At 58.5% G+C, this 16,493-nt stretch overlaps 1 protein-coding gene across 1 annotated transcript; it reads left to right on the top strand.

Moving 5' to 3' along the window:
* The first annotated feature begins 510 nt into the window (after positions 1 to 510).
* On the top strand, positions 511 to 16,165 carry KCNK3 (potassium two pore domain channel subfamily K member 3). The gene is made up of 2 exons (XM_061990398.1): positions 511 to 793; positions 15,273 to 16,165. The coding sequence occupies exons 1-2, from the start codon at positions 511 to 513 to the stop codon at positions 16,163 to 16,165; spliced, it is 1,176 nt and encodes a 391-aa protein (XP_061846382.1).
* The last annotated feature ends 328 nt before the right edge of the window (positions 16,166 to 16,493 follow it).

Genomic DNA, 16,493 nt, shown 5'->3' with positions numbered 1-16,493 from the left:
TTGCACACAGCTATGTATATGTGTGCCCGTATGCACCCTGGAATGGGATGTGCTGGGACCAGACACAGTCCTGATCCCGGTGCAGATCCAGCTGTGTGTCCCGATCCCTGTGTGTGCTGAGTCCTGGTGTGGATCCCAATGCCAGTGCAGGTGCGGATCCTGGTGAGAGTGTGGGACCTGGTCCCGGTGTGGGCGCGTGTCCGTGTGCGGTTGCGGTGCCGTTGCAGCTGGTGTTGCGGGTGCGGGCCCCACTGCCGGTGCCGGCACGGGTGCCGCTGCAGCTGTGGGTGAGGGTGCGGGTCGCGGCGCGGGCGCGGGGCGGTGGTGCTGAAGGACAGCTCCGCCCCCGCCCGCCCCCGCGGCCGCCCCCCGCGCCCCTCCCCGCCGCTCCTCCGCCGCGCCGAGCCGAGCCGCGCCGGGCCGGGCCGGGCCCTCCGCCGCTGCCGCCGCCGCCGCCGCCGCCATGCCCCAGACGGCCCCGCCGCCGCCTCCCGTCGCCGCCGCCGCACGATGAAGCGGCAGAACGTGCGGACGCTGGCGCTCATCATGTGCACCTTCACCTACCTGCTGGTGGGAGCCGCCGTTTTCGACGCGCTGGAGTCGGAGGAGGAGACGGCGGAACGGCGGCGGCTGGAGGCGAAGAGCCAGGAGCTGAAGAACAAGTACAACCTCAGCGCCGAGAGCTACCGCGAACTCGAGTGGGTCGTCCTCAAGCTCAAGCCGCACAAGGCCGGCGTCCAGTGGAAATTCGCGGGGTCCTTTTACTTCGCCATCACCGTCATCACTACTATAGGTATCGGTTACCTCTCGCCCCAGCGCTTCTCCCCACGCTCCCCGGAGACCTTTCTCCGTCTTCCAGCCGTGGGATACCGTCCCCGGTTACCCCCTCACACACACACACACACACACACACACACGCGGCAGACCTTCCCTATGTTCCCATTCCCATGGTACTGGGGCGACCCTCCTGCCGGGCTTCCTCTCTACCGGGAAAGCTTCCCCGCCGCCCATCCCCGTGCTATCGGGGTGACTCTTCTGCCCGGCTCCTCCGCCACTCGCATTCCCGCCCATCCGCGGGGTATCAGTGCTTCTCCGCCCGCCAAGCCCCCGTTGCCCCTGGGAATGTCTCCCACCACCCCAAGCACGCTCCCCAAAACGTCCATCCCCGTAGCGACAGGCTTATTTACCCGTCTTTGTCACCAGGAAATCCTCGCTCGACCTCCCCCCCGTCCCCCCGGTATCGGGGCGCCTCGGCTTCTCCACCACCGGGAAACCCCAGCCTGGATCCTCCCGAAATTGCCCATCCCCGTAGCGTCAGGGCTTCCTGACCTACCCGTGGCTCCGCTGACCTGGGAAACCCCCGCGCGGACCCTCCGCCCATCCCCGCGGTATCGGGGCTACTCGCCAGCCCCTCTTCTCAGTTTCAGAGCTCTCGCCGGAACCTCCCCGTCGCGCCCATCCCCGAGACATCGGGGATCCCTCCTGCCCCAGCTCCCCGGCCTCGGGGAAAGGCGACGTGCCCATCCTCGTGGTCTCTGGGCTCCCTGCTCCCATCCCCGCAGTCTCTGGGCTCCCTGCCAGCAACATCCTCCGGTCTCGAGACCCCTCCGCAGGGACTCGGGGTTCCTCACTCAACCTCACTGCCCTGCCCTTCCCCCCGCAGTTCGGCAATATCCAAGGAAGGGGGGAGGGTATGTTTGAGTTGGGACCCGCTTTGCAGCCCTATAGGGAGGTTCGCGAGGGGCGAGGGGCAGGGAGGGGGGGCAGAGGCTGTGGAGCAGCAGATGCTCGGCCGGGGGAGGGGGCAGGTGGGAATCACAGTGGGGCTGTGGGACATGCAGTTTCCTCGGCTGACCATTTCCCCGGGGGATGAGGAGGAGAAAGGTCCCCTGGGGACAGGGTTCCTTCGCAGCACATCTCCTGCCCTTAGAGGGGAACCCTGATGGGACCCCCTAACCTGACGAGCCCTACAAGGGGCTGCACTCCGGTGCTCAGGAGTCTCAATCCCACACAGGGTGCTCCCCGTTTTGGGAGAGTGGCTGCAAGAGATGGGGGGAGGGGGGGGGAGGCTGCAGAGTCCCCTCTCAGTGCTCTGTAAGTTCACCCTATTCGCATCCTCAACCCATCCGTCCTTCAGGTCCCCTCATGGACACACCTGAGATGACCTCTGCAATGTCCCCTGGTCCCTAAACTGCCCCATCCTCAGCTCCCTGCCTGGCCTCCTTTTGGGGTGGCTCTTAGTCTTGGGCGGCTGAGGTATGCATGGTGGAGTGACTCTTAGTTTTGGGGGCTGAGAATGATGGTGTTGGGGTGGATGTTGAATTGGGGGCTGAGGGGTGGATGTTGGGGTCCCTGTGGGTTTTGGGGACTGAGATGTGGGTGCTGGGGTTCCTGTGGTAATTAGGGGCTGAGATGTGAGTGTCCGTGGCTGATGGTTTTGGAGATGCAGTGCAGGTGTCAGTATGACAATGAGTTTTCAGGGCTGAGATGCAAATGTTGAGGTGGCCATTGTTTTGGGAGCTGAGATGGGGGTGTTGGGGTTCCTGCAGGTTTTGGGGTCTGAGATATGGGTATTGAGATGGCTGTGGATTTTTGGAGGTGAGATGCAGGTATTGGGGTGGCTGTTGTTTTTGAGGCTGAGATGCAGGTGTTGGGGTGGCTGCTCATTTTGGGACTGCGGGATGATCTCATTGATGTTTACAAATACATAAAGGGTGGGTGTCATGGAAATGGAGCCAGGCCTTTCTCGGTGATGTCTAATGACAGGACAAGGGGCAATGCGTACAAGCTGGAGCACAAGAGGTTCCAAAGAAACACAATTTCTTCACTGTGGCGGTGCCAGAGCACTGGAACAGGCTGCCCAGATGGGTTGTGGAGTCTCTTTCTCTGGGGACATTCAAAACCCACCTGGACGAGTTCCTGTGTGACCTACCCTAGATGATCCTGCTCTGGCAGGTGGGGGTCGACTGGATGATCTTTCGAGGTACCTTCCAGCCCCTGAGGTTCTGTGATTCTGTGAAATGCAGGTGCCTGGGTGGCCTTGGGTTTTTGGGGGTGAGATGCAGGTATTGGGGTGGCTATTGATTTGGAGACTAAGATGCGGGTGTCAGGGTGGCTGTTGATTTTGGGGATGTGATGCAGGTGGTGTTGGATGGCCATGGATTTTTAGGGTTGAGATGTGGGTGTTGGAGCAGCCACGGGCTGAGCAGAGGACAGGGTCTGGCGGGAGCAGCTGGGGAAGGCTTTGAAAGTGAAGACAAGCAGCTTATGTTTGCCGTGAGAGGGAGGAGGAGCGGGCAAGCGGGGCGTACGGAGCGGTGCGGGGGGGAGAAGCTGAGGAGACGAGCGAGCGGGAGGCGAGCCGGAGCGAGCAGCGTCTCGCCAGCCCACACAAAGGACGCTGCAGTGAGGGAGGACGGAGACAAAGCGCGACCGGTGTGCACGGTCCCGAGAGGCCGCGGCTCGGGGCCGGGCTGCGGACACGTCGGGCTCCCTGAGCTTTCCCCCGCCCCTCGACCACTCCGCTCTGCTCGGAGCCCAGAGGAACGGAGGGATGGAGGAGGGAGAAGATACAGCTGGGAGGTTAAAACCTTAAAATCTCATTTGAGGCTTGATGAGGGCAGCTGAGGGGCCTCTCTGGGTTTGGGATACTGACATTTAGCCCTGAAAACCATGTGTCCAGCTACAGCGGAGCAGGAGGGAAATGCAAAGGGAATGTCCCCAAACTGGGCTTTGCAGCTCTACAGGCTTCAAGCCCTTCTCTGCTGGCAGCTTCAGCCTATCTGTGGTGTCCAGGGGTGTGCAGGGGGAAGGGGCACGGTCATAAATATTTGGTAGAGTGGTTTTTTTTCTCAAAAACGTGATGATTTAGGAAGTTTAGCTGCAACAGAGCTCGGGTGCTGCTGAACACAGCCAGTGTGTGCACCCAGCAAAGAAAGCAAAACCATCACAAGCCACAAAGAGGGGAAAGAAAATGCCATTATTGCCATGAAATGGGATTTTCCAGTGGGGTGGGGAAAAGAAAAAAAAAAAAAGGCATTCTGCCAGGAAATCACCAACCAAACCCTCTGTAAAGCTCCTCTTGCAGTGAGGAGCTGGGCTCTCTGCTGGGCTCAGGAGGCAATCGGGGTCCTGCACCCATCAAAATCTCCATGCTCAGATTCAAAATGAGAAGGAGGAATAGCTGAGAGAGCAACGGGTCCTACTCAGGAAGCTTTTCTTACATTTTGGGATTGTTTTTTGTTTGTTGTGCATTTTTGGTTTGGAGCTTTTTTTTTCCCCCTTGATCTGGGAAAAGAGCCAAAAGCCTTCACTGCTTTGAAGGTCTCCCTCCCTTCACTGAGCTCTGCACCCTGCAAGTGGGGTGCAGCCCCCTCTCAAGCACCAGGACAGGGTTGGTATCTGGAGATGTGCTGATCTTGGGGGATCTGGAGAACCGAGATCTTGAGATTTGCTGGTCTTGGGGGATTTGGAGGACAGAGATCTTGAGGTTTCAGGATCTTGGGGGATCTAGAGGACCAGGATCTTGAGGTTTGCTGACACTCACTCCCTGCAAAGCCAGGGACAACAGGGTCTGTTCCCAGCCCATCACATCCACAGCACCTTTAGTCCTTCACTGCTCAAGTTTGCGGAGGAAGGACCTGGGGACACCCTGGCACGTTCACCCACCAGCCACTGCCAGCACAACCCTCCTGGAACCAGTACAAGTGGGATGGAAGGAGCCCCTGTTCTCTGGTGTCAGGGGATGCAGCACAGAAATGTCTCGGGGTAGGCACGGGAGCTGCCAACGCTGGAACACAGAGGAGCTTGTAGCAGTTTTGGGGCTGCAGCTGTGGGAAAGAAGCCAGACATTTCTGTTTCTATCCTATGCTAGTCGTGCCTGCTAAAAAAGATAGCAGTGGAAATTAGTGTTGGCACCTTTGAACAGGCCTTTGATAGGTTTCAGAGTTAACACGCCAGAGGGAAAAAAAACTGTAGCGCCTTCCCAGGGCTGCAATTCCTCTCCCCTCAACCCAGACCCCGACAAGGTAGTGATGAGAGACAGTGGGGAGAGACAGACAGCACCTTCCCCCTCTCAAGCATCAGGGATGCACGGGGGCTTCTCCAGGAGAGTGGCCCAACCTGAGGGCTCCTTGGTCACTGCAGGGGGTTCAGGTGCCCCCAGCAGTGCTGTTGAGCCACAGGAGCTGGCAGAGAGCAGTGCTGGGAGGTGACAGCCACTCTCCTTCCCTCTCCAGTTAGCCATCAGACCTGTGAAACACTGGGGTTGCTAATTGGGGTGTTGATTCTGCAACCTAATGAGGGCATATGCACCTCTACCACTGACCCTCATATATGTCAGGGGATGAGCACAAAGAGAGTGAATGGGGAGATGGAATGTGTGCACTGAGCTTGGAGGTGTCTCTGAGCCCTTCCCCGCGGCCACGTGTGGTTTAGAGGTGGCACCAGCGGGGCCTCTTCCCGGGGAGGGCTCCAATAAACCTCCATCGTGGAATGGCAGAGAAATATCCTGGGTGTCCTCTCCCACGGGATTCAACTCCGGGACCCTCCGAACCAGGAGCTCAGCCCTGCTGACAAGACCTCCACCTTTCCTCTCCCTCCTTCCCAGGCTCTAAATTCCCTCCTCCTCTCCACCCTGGAGCGATAACAGCAATTAGTACCCGCTCCTTCCCTGCCCCTTCCCCCCTCGCCCCCCCCCCCCCCCGCCCCGGCCTCTCCCAGCTGATGCCTCATTAAACTCGCCAGCAAAGCCTGACTCAGAGCAAGGCAGCAACACCCCGTGCCAGGGCAGCGGTGCTCCGAGGTGGAGGGAGGGGAGAGGCGGGAGGAGGGCTTCATCGCCAAGGCATGGGTAAAAAAATTCAAATCCAGCCAATTTCTTTCAGGTTTTGTCCCCAGTTAGCAAGCACCGGGTCTGATTGCTCGTCCCGGGTGCTGCCAGGATCGGCGGGAGAGCCCCGCTCCGCCGGCGTGTGATTTATGAGATGGCTTAAATATTTATCAGGCAGCTCCGCGGCTGAGGTGGCTGCGGCGGAGGATTTACGGCCCACGGGCACGGCGGGTGAATCACAGCCCCGAGAGTTAATGGAAGGAGCGAGCACGGAGCTGTGGGGCGCGGGAAGGGGCGGAGAGGGGGCGGGAAGGGGTAGAGACGGGGTAAGGAAAGCAGCCCTAGGGCAGAGAAGCCCCGCTGCTGCTGCCAGTGGTGCTGAGTGATGGTGCACGGTGCTGCACATGGTGCTGGGTGACGGTGCACAGTGTCGGATGATGGTGCACAGTGCTGCACATGATGTTGGGTGCTGGTGCATGGTGCTGATGTTGGGTGCTGGTGCTGGCACTGGTTCTGGTAGTGGTACTGGTGTTGAGTACTAGATGATGATATTGGTGCTGGATGCTGGTGCTGACACTGGTGCTGGGTGCTGGTGCAGGTACTGGATGTTGGTATTGGTGCTGATGCTGGTGTTAGGCATTGATACTGGGGCTGAGTGCTGGTGTTGGGTACTGGGTGCTGATACTGGGTGCTATGTGCTTGATCTGGTGCTGGTACTGGTGGTGGTGTTGGGTGCTGGTACAAGTACTGGATGCTGTAACTGGTGCTGGTGTTGGGTACTGGATTCTATGTGCTTGTGCTGGTACTGGTGCTTGAGTTGGTGCTGGTACTGGATGCTGGTGTTGGGTGTCAGTTTAGGTACTGGATGCTGGTGCTGGTGTTGCATACTGAGTGTTGGTCCTGGGTGCTGGTGCTGTGCTTCCCGCTCCGCACCAAGCCGCTACCCAAAGCAAGCAGAGGGCTGGCAGGAAGGAGCCACATCCTGCTTGTCACAGAGCTGATGCTGGGCAAAGGGAGCCGGGGCAGGGGATGCCAGGGATGAGCTCTGGGGCAGCCCCCCTTCTGTCAGACCTCCCCTCTGTCTGACAGAGGTCTGAACCTCAGAATGGGAAAGAATAACCCCATTTTCTGAAGGGAAGCGTCCCTGGGGTCACAGGGGTGCCCCCAACTGTGGGTCTAATGCTGTCCCACGGGGTTATAGGGTGCCTCTCCCCTAAAAACAACTCCATCAGGACCAGTCTCGGAGGCCTAGGTGGGGGGAGGGGGGGAGACATGCCCAGCTGCACCCCCGTTTTGCAGGATGAGAGGAAGGGGGGGGGGATGTGAGGAAGGGCCTGGCAGAGCCCCAAGAGCAAGGGAAAAATTGCCAGTTTTGGCGCAAACAGGGCGCTTGGCCGGCGCTGGGATTTTCCATGACACCATCCCGACCCCCCCGCCACGGCAGGATGCGGCCCCCCCCTGCAGGCAGCGATCTGGGCGCACACACACACACACACACTCATCCCTCATCTGAGCCCTTTTGGGGAGTGACACCCCCCAAGTGCACAGGATAAAGATGAGGGAGGAGGGGTCACGGTGACACAAGAGGGTACAGATGCTGCGGCAAAGGATGGGAAGGGGTCTCAGGAGGGGAATGACCCCACTGCTGTGTTTTTGGGAGAGGGGGAGACCCTCATCTCCACACCCTCTCACCCTGCTGAGGAGCTGGTGTCCCGGGGGAGTCTCCAACTTCACCCCACAATGACATAAGCCCCCAGACACCCTCTCCCAGGGTGACACCCACCACCTCTGGGTCAGGAAGGAGGCTGAGTACAGCAGGTTTTTTGTGGGGGGTGGCAGTAGGGAGATGGGGAAGGGATGGATGGAGGGGGTGAGGGTGGGCAGGGAAAGAGATGGGCAAGAAGAGAAGAGAGTGGGCAGAGATCTGAGGGTGGATGGAAGGAAGGAGGAAGGGAGGGAGGGGTGGATGGATGGATAGATGGTAGGACAAGAGGAAACTGGCACAAACTGCACCAGGGGAGGTTTACATTGGAGATGAGGCACAATTTCTTCCCCCAAAGGGTTGTCCAGTTCTGACCCAGACTACCCAGGGCTGTGGTGGATTCCTCATCCCTGGAAGGATCTCAAAGACATGTAGCTGCGTCTGAGGGACATGAGTTAGTGGTGGCTGTGACAGTGCTGGGGCTTGGACTTGAGGATCTCAAAGGGCTTTTCCAATCTCAACAGGTCTGTGATATGATTGAGCTGATGGGCTTTTACATCCCACTGCCCTTCAGTCCCGACCGGGGCGGGGCCTGAGGCACTGCAGGTGCCAGTGTCCCCATGCAGCACTGGGCGCATCTCAGTGCCAGGACTGTGTTTACTCAGGGCAGCACTGCTGCTGCTCTCACATGGTGCTTTCCCAACCACTCTCCGCCTTCTTGTTTGCTCACCCTGCAGTGCTGAGGTGTCTCCTGGGGGGTGCTGAGGGACACTCTATGTGCTGCCTGCATCACCTTCATCCCCAGACCCAGCCTGGGGCACAGCTGGGGTCCACAGGCACTGGTAAACTGGAAAGAATGTGCCCTCATAGGCAAGAAGGCCAATCACTTCCTGGGGGCATCAAGAAGAGCATGGGAGACATGAAGACAGTCTGGGCAGCAGGTTGAGGGAGGTTCTCCTCCTCCTTTCCTCTGCTCTGCCCTGGTGAGGCCTCATCTGGAGTCCTGTGTCCAGTTTTGGGCTCCCCAGTTCCAGAGAGACAGGGAACTGCTGGAGAGAGGCCAGTGCAGGTCTACTAAGATGCTGAGGGGACTGGAACATCTGAGTGAGGAGGAAAGGCTGCGGGACCTGGGGCTGTTCAGCCTGGAGAAGAGAGGCTGAGGGGGGACCTTATCAATGCTGAGAAATCCCTAAAGGGTGGATGTGGAGAGGATGGGGCCAGTGTTTGTTTTGTGGTGGCCAGTGCCAGGACAAGGGGTAACAGGCACAAGCTGGAACCCAGCAAGTGCCACTGGCACAGGAGGAGAAACTTGTTTGGTGTTGAGGTGAGGGAGCCCTGGCCCAGGCTGCCCAGGGAGGGTGTGGAGGCTCCTTCTCGGGATGTTTCCAAACCTGCCTGGACATGTTCCTGTGCCACTCGATGGAGGAGAACCTGTTTAGCAGGGCTGGATGGGCTCTGCAGGGCCCTGCCAACGCCCACCATTCTGTGATTCTGTGAAACGGGTGCCTGTTAAAACACTGAGCGGGATGCTAGTCCTTACTGGGAGCAATGGGGTGTGGTGGTGCAGAGATGACATGAGGAGAGAAGGAGGATGCTGCCAGGGGCATGCTGTGCCCCAAGGGATGCCCACCCACTGCCTCCATCTCTGGGGAACCCCACGAGTTTCTTTGTGAGACCTGAGGGGCTCAGGGCTGAGTGCTGGGGGTGTTCGTGGTTTCTAGGTGCTAAAGGGCTTTGGGAATGTGGGGTCATTGCATGCTTGTCATTGTTACAGATAGCTAAAGGCATGGGGTCCACTCAGGGAGGGTGGTTGCTATGGCAGGGGTGATATCTCTGAAGGATGAAGATTTTCCTCCACTGAGGCATTCCTGGGACGCTCCTGACTGTGGACTCACCAGTGTCAACGGATGTGGTTGGACCAGTCCTTTCTCCTCAAAATGCACAGGAACCTGCTGGGAAGCAGGACACAGAGGGAGACAGGCTGTAAGGTTCCATGGTCATGTGAAACCAGGCTTGGAAGGACCAGAGTTGGGTTTGTCACAGGTTTGGAAGAACCAAGGTTGGGTTTGTCCTGGAATTGGTCCCAGAGTTGTCTTCATCCCAAACTGAGACGTAAATTGGGGCACTGGAGTATCCCAAAGTGCTCAGCACTTAGGTAGATCCCCCATCATCTGAGACACCTGAACCTGCACCACCATCACTTGTCGCTCTTGCAGCCCCACAGTCCAGCAATGGACAGGGAAGCTGTAACAGGTCGGAGACCAGAGAGATAGGTTCTGCCATACTTCTGTGAGGGGCAGGCTGTTACCTGGCAACTCTTCTGGATAAGGGATGGGGGAAGTGTCAACACTTGCCCTCAGCAGACACATAGGCTATGGGATGGGCACACCTTGAGTGCTGTGTTCAGTGTTGGGCCCCTCACTGCCAGAGGGACACTGAGGGGCCGCAGCGTGTCCAGAGCCGGGCAGCGGAGCTGGGGAAGGGGCTGGAGCACAAGTGTGCTGGGGAGGGGCTGAGGGCCCTGGGGGTGTTCAGCCTGAAGAAGAGGAGCCTCAGGGGAGACATCATCACTCTCTGCAACTTCCTGACGGGAGGCTGTAGTGAGGTGGGGGTCAGTCTCTTCTCCCTGGTAATGAATAACAGGGCAAGAGGAAACAACCTCAGTTTGCACCAGGGGAGGTTTAGATTGGAGCTGAGTGAGAACTTTTTCCCTGAGAGAGTTGTCAGCCCCTGTCCCAGGCTGCCCAGGGAGCTGGTGGAGTCCCATCCCTGGAGCTATTGCAAAGCTGTGTAGCTGAGGTGCTGAGGGACGTGGGTTAGTGGTGGGCTCAGCAGGGTGAGGGGAGGGGTTGGACTCAAGTGTCTTAAAGGCTTTTTCCAACCAAAAAGATTCTGTGATTCTATGGTGAGAGTGGGTGCAAGGGTGAACCCACTCTGTGCCCAGCAGAGACCGCAGGAGCATCTCCCACTGCTGAGCTGGAGCAGGAGGAAGGTAGTGGCTCTGGTAACAAGATGCCAAGCTCCTGGACAAGATTGGAAGTGTCCTGGCACAGGCCAGAGCTTGTAGCCACCAGCCCTCACTCACTGCCAGCACCTGCTTTCCTGCAGCAAGTTTATAAAGCTGGGAGATGCCCTCCTGCCCACTTCATACCCCTGATACTCAGGCCAGCTTCCAGGCTATGTTTTCAGATGGGGCTTCCCATGTTCTGCCCTGATTCCCTCTATTCTCTGCCTTCTCCACCTCCATTCCCCTGCCTTGGCTCTCTGCACCTCCCACTATCTCCTTACCATACCTCCCCGCATCATCTGCCCGGCCTCTCTCCATTCTCCCGCCCTCCCTCCATCCATCCCCTGTCCTCCCTCCCTCTTTCCCAACCCTGCCTCCTGCACTCCCTCCCCGGAGGGCTCACTCCCACTCCCACACACCTCCAGCACCCACTACCACCTCCCAGGGACCCTTTCCCTCCCTTCCCAGCCCTTTTACGCCTTCCAGCCTTGTAACACCTCGGCTCTGCAGCCTTCCCCCTGCTCCTCCCGCCCCCGGCAGCTGCCCCGCTAATCCCCGCCAGCCATCCATCCTTCCCTCCCTCCCTCCCTCCTCCCCTCGCCAGCCCGGGCTCTGCTCCAGGGCAGGGCCAGCCGAGCCCTGCACCTGCTCCCGCAGCCGCCGCCAGATCCACCCCGGCTCCTCCGCAGCCCTAAAAAGGAGACGAGTCAGCCGCGTTCCTCAGGGACATGTCATGTTTTCTCCCTGGGGACACACGCTGTGCTCCCTGCCTGCTTGCAGCACCCTGAGCGAGGGCCCAGAGCATCCCGACCCTGATCTGCCTTTGCCAGCCTCACTCCTGCAACAACATAGAGGAGCGTCTGTCCGACAGGGAGTTTTAGGGGCGTTGCAGGAGATGAAGGGGAATCAGAGAATCTTTACTGTTGGAAAAAACCTTTAAGATCCTCGTATCCAACCAGCCCCCTCACAGTGCCAAGCCCACCACTAACCCACGTCCCTCAGCACCTCAGCTACACGGCTTTGCAATAGCTCCAGGGATGGGGACTCCACCAGCTCAATGGGCAGCCTGGGACAGGGGCTGACAGCCCTCTCAGGGAAAAAGTTCTTCCTCAGCTCCCATCTGAACCTCCCCTGGGGCAACTGGAGGCTGTTTCCTCTTATTCTATTCTTCATTACTGGGGAGAAGAAACAGACTTCCACCTTGCTACAGCCTCCTGTCAGGGAGTTGCAGAGAGTGATGATGTCTCCCCTGAGGCCCCTGTTGTCCAGGCTGAACACCGCCAGGGCCCTCAGCCCCTCCCCAGCACACTTGTGCTCCAGCCCCTTCCCCAGCTCCGCTGCCCGGCTCTGGACACGCTGCGGCCCCTCAGTGTCCCTCTGGCAGTGAGGGGCCCAACACTGAACACAGCACTCGAGCTGCGGCCTCACCAGGGCCCAGCACAGGGGACGGCCACTGCCCTGGGCCTGCTGCCACACCACTGCTGATACAAGCCAGGGTGCCACTGGCCTTCTTGCCCACCTGGGCACGCTGCTGCCTCATCTTCAGCCGCTGGCACCAACCCCCAGGCCCTTTCCCTGCGGGCAGCTTTCCAGCCCCTCTGCCCCAGCCTGGAGCGTTGCCTGGGGTTGCTGTGGCCCAAGGGCAGGACCCAGCCCTTGACCTTGTTAAACCTCATTTCATTGCCCTGAGCCCATTGCTCCAGCCTGGCCAGGGCCCTCTGAAGAGCCTTCCTGCCCTCACACACATCTACACTCCTGCACAGCTTTGTGTCATCTGCAAACTGACTGAGGGTGCCCTCAATCCCTCATCCAGATCACCGATAAAGCTGTTAAACACCATAGGTCCCAAAAAGGTGGGAAGTAAGGATGCTGAACCCCTTCTGCAGGGAACATGATGAGCCTCACTGCCTGTGCCCAGCACATGTCACAGTCAGACATCCAGTGCAGTGGGACAAGCAGAGCTGCTGCTGAACCTGCCAGGACTCTGCCTCCTCCTCTTCTCCAATGTCTTTCCTTGGATGAAACTGCAGGTGTAAGAGATGTTTGGGGGCCCACCCTCTCTGCTACCTACCCAGGGTCTCCCCATTCCCACTGTCTGGATTTCCCATCCCTGGTGACCTTCCCTATTGTGCTCAGACGTGCTGGAGATCAGGCAGTGCTTGCTAAAGCCTGGAAGGGGAGGGGGGGGAGTGACAGATTGACGGACGCCTGGACACACTGCGAGAGCTCATAAACTCCCTTCCCGGGGGGAAACAGGGCTAAATATAACTGCAGGAGGCTGTGGCTGTGTGGAGCTGGCAGGAGGATGCTCAGTGAGGCCCCAAATGGCCCCAAACCTGGCTGGTGCATGAGGAATGGGGAGATTTGGGCTGTTGGGAGTGGGACAGAGGTGTCTGGTAAGAGCAGAGGGACAGGAGCAGGTGGAGGGGTGGGTTGAGGGCTGATCTGGGCCCTGTTTGAAGTGATGCAGGAGTCAGCGGCCACCCAGGTGGCACGGCACTGCCTCAGTGTCCCCTCTGAAGATGGAGAGGGGGCACCAAGCAGCAGGTAGTGAGACAAGAGCCAGCAGCATCCCAGTGCAGGCAGTGAGGCAAGGGACAGGCTAGCACCCAGCACTGAGGAGAGCAGTGATGCTCTGGCAATGCTCTCCAGTGATGCTCTACCAATGATGCTTCTCCAGTAATGTTCTCCAGTAATGCTCTCTCTCCAGTGATTCTCTCTGGTTATTTTCTGCAGTGATACTCTGTCTCTGGTGATTCTCTCTAGAAACGGTCTTTCTGATCATTCTTTCTGGTAATTCTCTCTGATGATTCTCTACGGTGATTCTGTCTGGTGATTCTCTCTGGTGGTGCTCTCAAGCAATGCTCTCTCTGATCACTCTGGTAATTGTCTCAGGTGGTGCTCTCTCTCCTGTGATGCTCTCCAACAATGCTCTCCAGCTCCTGGCACCACAGCTTGAGCTGGTGGTGATGGTGGCTGGGAGAGGTCAGGCCATCGCCTCGGAGCTGCCTTGGGCAGAGATCTGATCATCCTTCTGTTCTCCTCACTCCAGTCCAGCTTAATCCTTGGCCTACCAAGGCTGCCAGTGAGGGTGATGGGGAGGGCTCCTTGTGAGGGTGGCAGTGGGGGATGCCACCTGAGCCAGGATGAGCCAGGACAAACTCCCCTCCACTGACCCCACAGGCTCCGGAGCTGCTGTGGCTTTGGACAGCTGTGGGTGCTCACTCTGATTCCATTGCTGGGGCGGGCTTTGGAGAAGTGGGTGCTGTGGTGGGTGTGCTTGTGCCAGCATCCTCAGCCCTGTCACATGTGGAGGGAAATGGTTTGAGTCCCATGGAGTCTGATCCCCTGCCCCTGATGCTCTGGGCATCAGAGGTAAAGGCCTAGGTAGCCCTCACCCCATGCTTAGTGATGGCAAGGGAGGAAGGGAAGGGAAGGGAGGGGAAGGGAAGGGAAGGGAAGGGAAGGGAAGGGAAGGGAAGGGAAGGGAAGGGAAGGGAAGGGAAGGGAAGGGAAGGGAAGGGAAGGGGAAAGTAAAAGGAAAAAGATAAAAGAAGGGCAGGGGAGAGAGAGAGCAAAAGGGAAAGGGAAAGAGGGAAAGGGAAAGAAAATAAGAAAGAAAGGGAAAGGAGAGGGAAAGAGAAAGTAAGAGAAAGGGAAAAAGAGGAGGAAAGGGAAAAGGGGAAAGGAGAGAGTAAAAAAAAGAGAAAGGAAAGGGACAGAAAAAAGAAGGAGAAGGGAAGTAGCAGGTGCCTGACAGCATGGGCTTTCCTTCAGTACAGGGAATCCCAGTGATTCTCTGCCCCAACTCAGCACACAGCTGTCCCATGGGGTCCCAGATCTGTTAGGGAGGAAACAGCTGCTAGTGCTGAGGCAGAATGAGGCCTTTCTGCTCCAGATGGCCTCTCGGGGCTGGATGGGTGCCAATGGGCGTGGGTGCTCCCCCAGCTATCACATGGTGGTCAGTGGGGCATGGGGACACAGCGCTGGGGTGACAGAGGAGAGACAGGCACCTTTGCCTGTTGTATCCTCAGAAAGTCCCTCTTTTGCCCATCTCCTGTGTTCCTCTGCCTGGCTGCTCTGAGATGGGGCATTCCAGGACATGTATTTCAGGGATGAGAAAACTCCTGTTCCCAAACCTCCAAGGTTGGGGAATGTCCCCCCACCCCAGCTGGGGTCCATCCAAGCAGCCCCCACATCAACCCAGAGATGCAGCAACTCATCCGTTACCTCCCACCAGCCTTTCAGCTTCTTCCCCACGAGCCAAGGGCTTTCCCCCTTCTCCAGCTCTCTCTCCTTCTTTTTCATGAGGTCTTCAACCTCATCATCACTTACAAGTACCTAATGGGTGGATGTGAAGATGATGGGGCCAGTGTTTGTCGTGTGGTGGCCAGTGCCAGGACACAGGGTAACAGACACAAGCTGGAACCCAGCAAATGCCAGTGGCACAGGAGGAGAAACTTGTTTGGTGTTGAGGTGAGGGAGTCCTTGCTCAGGCTGCCCAGGGAGGGTGTGGAGGCTCCTTCTCGGGAGGTTTCCAAACCCACCTGGACACGTTCCTGTGCCCCCTGATGGAGGGGAACCTGCTTGAGCAGGGGTTTGGGCTGGATAAACTCTGCAGGCCCTGCCAGCCCTCACCATTCTGGGATTCCGTGAAGCAGTTTGAGGCACTGCACACCTTGCACCCACCTCGGATCACCAAGCTGATCCCTCTCTGTGGCTTTGCTCCCCAGGTTATGGCCATGCAGCCCCCAGCACAGATGGGGGGAAGGTCTTCTGCATGGTCTACGCCCTTCTGGGGATCCCCCTCACCCTTGTCATGTTCCAGAGTTTGGGCGAGAGGATCAACACCTTCGTCAAGTACCTCCTCCACCGCATCAAGAAGTGCCTTGGCATGAGGCGGGCAGAGGTCTCCATGGCCAACATGGTCACTATCGGCTTCTTCTCCTGCATCAGCACCCTCTGCATCGGGGCAGCCGCCTTCTCCTACTACGAGCACTGGAGCTTCTTCCATGCCTACTACTACTGCTTCATCACCCTCACCACCATCGGCTTCGGGGACTACGTGGCTCTGCAGAAGGACGAAGCCCTCCAGACCAAGCCGCAGTACGTGGCCTTCAGCTTCGTCTACATCCTGACGGGGCTGACGGTCATCGGGGCTTTCCTCAACCTGGTGGTGCTGAGGTTCATGACCATGAACGCCGAGGACGAGAAGCGGGACGCCGAGCACCGGGCGCTGCTGACCCGCAACGGGCAGACCGGGAGCATCCACCCTGCCGATGCCAGCTCGGCCGTGCCGGCGGCGGCGGGGGGTGGCGGAGGAGGCGGTGGCGGCGGCTTTCGGAATGTCTACGCCGAAGTCCTTCACTTCCAATCCATGTGCTCGTGCCTGTGGTACAAGAGCCGGGAGAAGCTGCAGTACTCCATCCCCATGATCATCCCCAGGGACCTCTCCACCTCGGATACGTGCGTGGAGCAGAGCCACTCCTCTCCGGGCCGCTGCCCCGAGACCCCTTCCAACAGATGCTTCTGCAACGCCCGCCGGTCGGCCATCAGCTCCGTCTCCACCGGGCTCCACAGCCTGACGGCTTTCCCGGGGCTCGTGAAGCGCCGCAGCTCCGTGTAGCCCCTCTCCATCCCCTCCTCAGACCCGCCTCCCCGCACCTCCTCCTTGACCCCTTGGTGACGGCAAGAGGAAACCACCCCGGGGTCTCGTCTGTGGAGGGGTTGGGACCTCAGGGGGGATGCAAGAGCAGCGGTGAGGCTGCCTCAGTCCTCTCCAAAGCAGAAAGCAAGCAGCTGCTGGTTTGGGTTTGTTTTCATTTTAATTTAAACTTATTTTATTTCTATTTTATTCTGCAAAACCACTCCTCAAAAATGTGAAACTTGAAGAGCCCGGAGAGTGGCTGAACCCTATGTGGTGGGGGGTGGTGGGGTCTGCCAACGCCTCCCAC

Source organism: Colius striatus, chromosome 2, assembly GCF_028858725.1.
Source record: "Colius striatus isolate bColStr4 chromosome 2, bColStr4.1.hap1, whole genome shotgun sequence".
Classification (NCBI taxonomy): domain Eukaryota; kingdom Metazoa; phylum Chordata; class Aves; order Coliiformes; family Coliidae; genus Colius; species Colius striatus.
Note: the sequence above shows the minus strand (reverse complement) of the source record. Positions and strands in the feature narration are given on the sequence as shown.

What these genes read in the sequence shown, in the direction of transcription:
- KCNK3 (XM_061990398.1), top strand. Translation starts at nt 511, where the DNA reads ATGAAGCGGCAGAACGTGCGGACGCTGGCGCTCATCATGTGCACCTTC. An exon ending in CACCGTCATCACTACTATAG is followed by an intron (nt 794 to 15,272) that starts GTATCGGTTACC and finishes TTTGCTCCCCAG; the next exon opens with GTTATGGCCATGCAGCCCCC.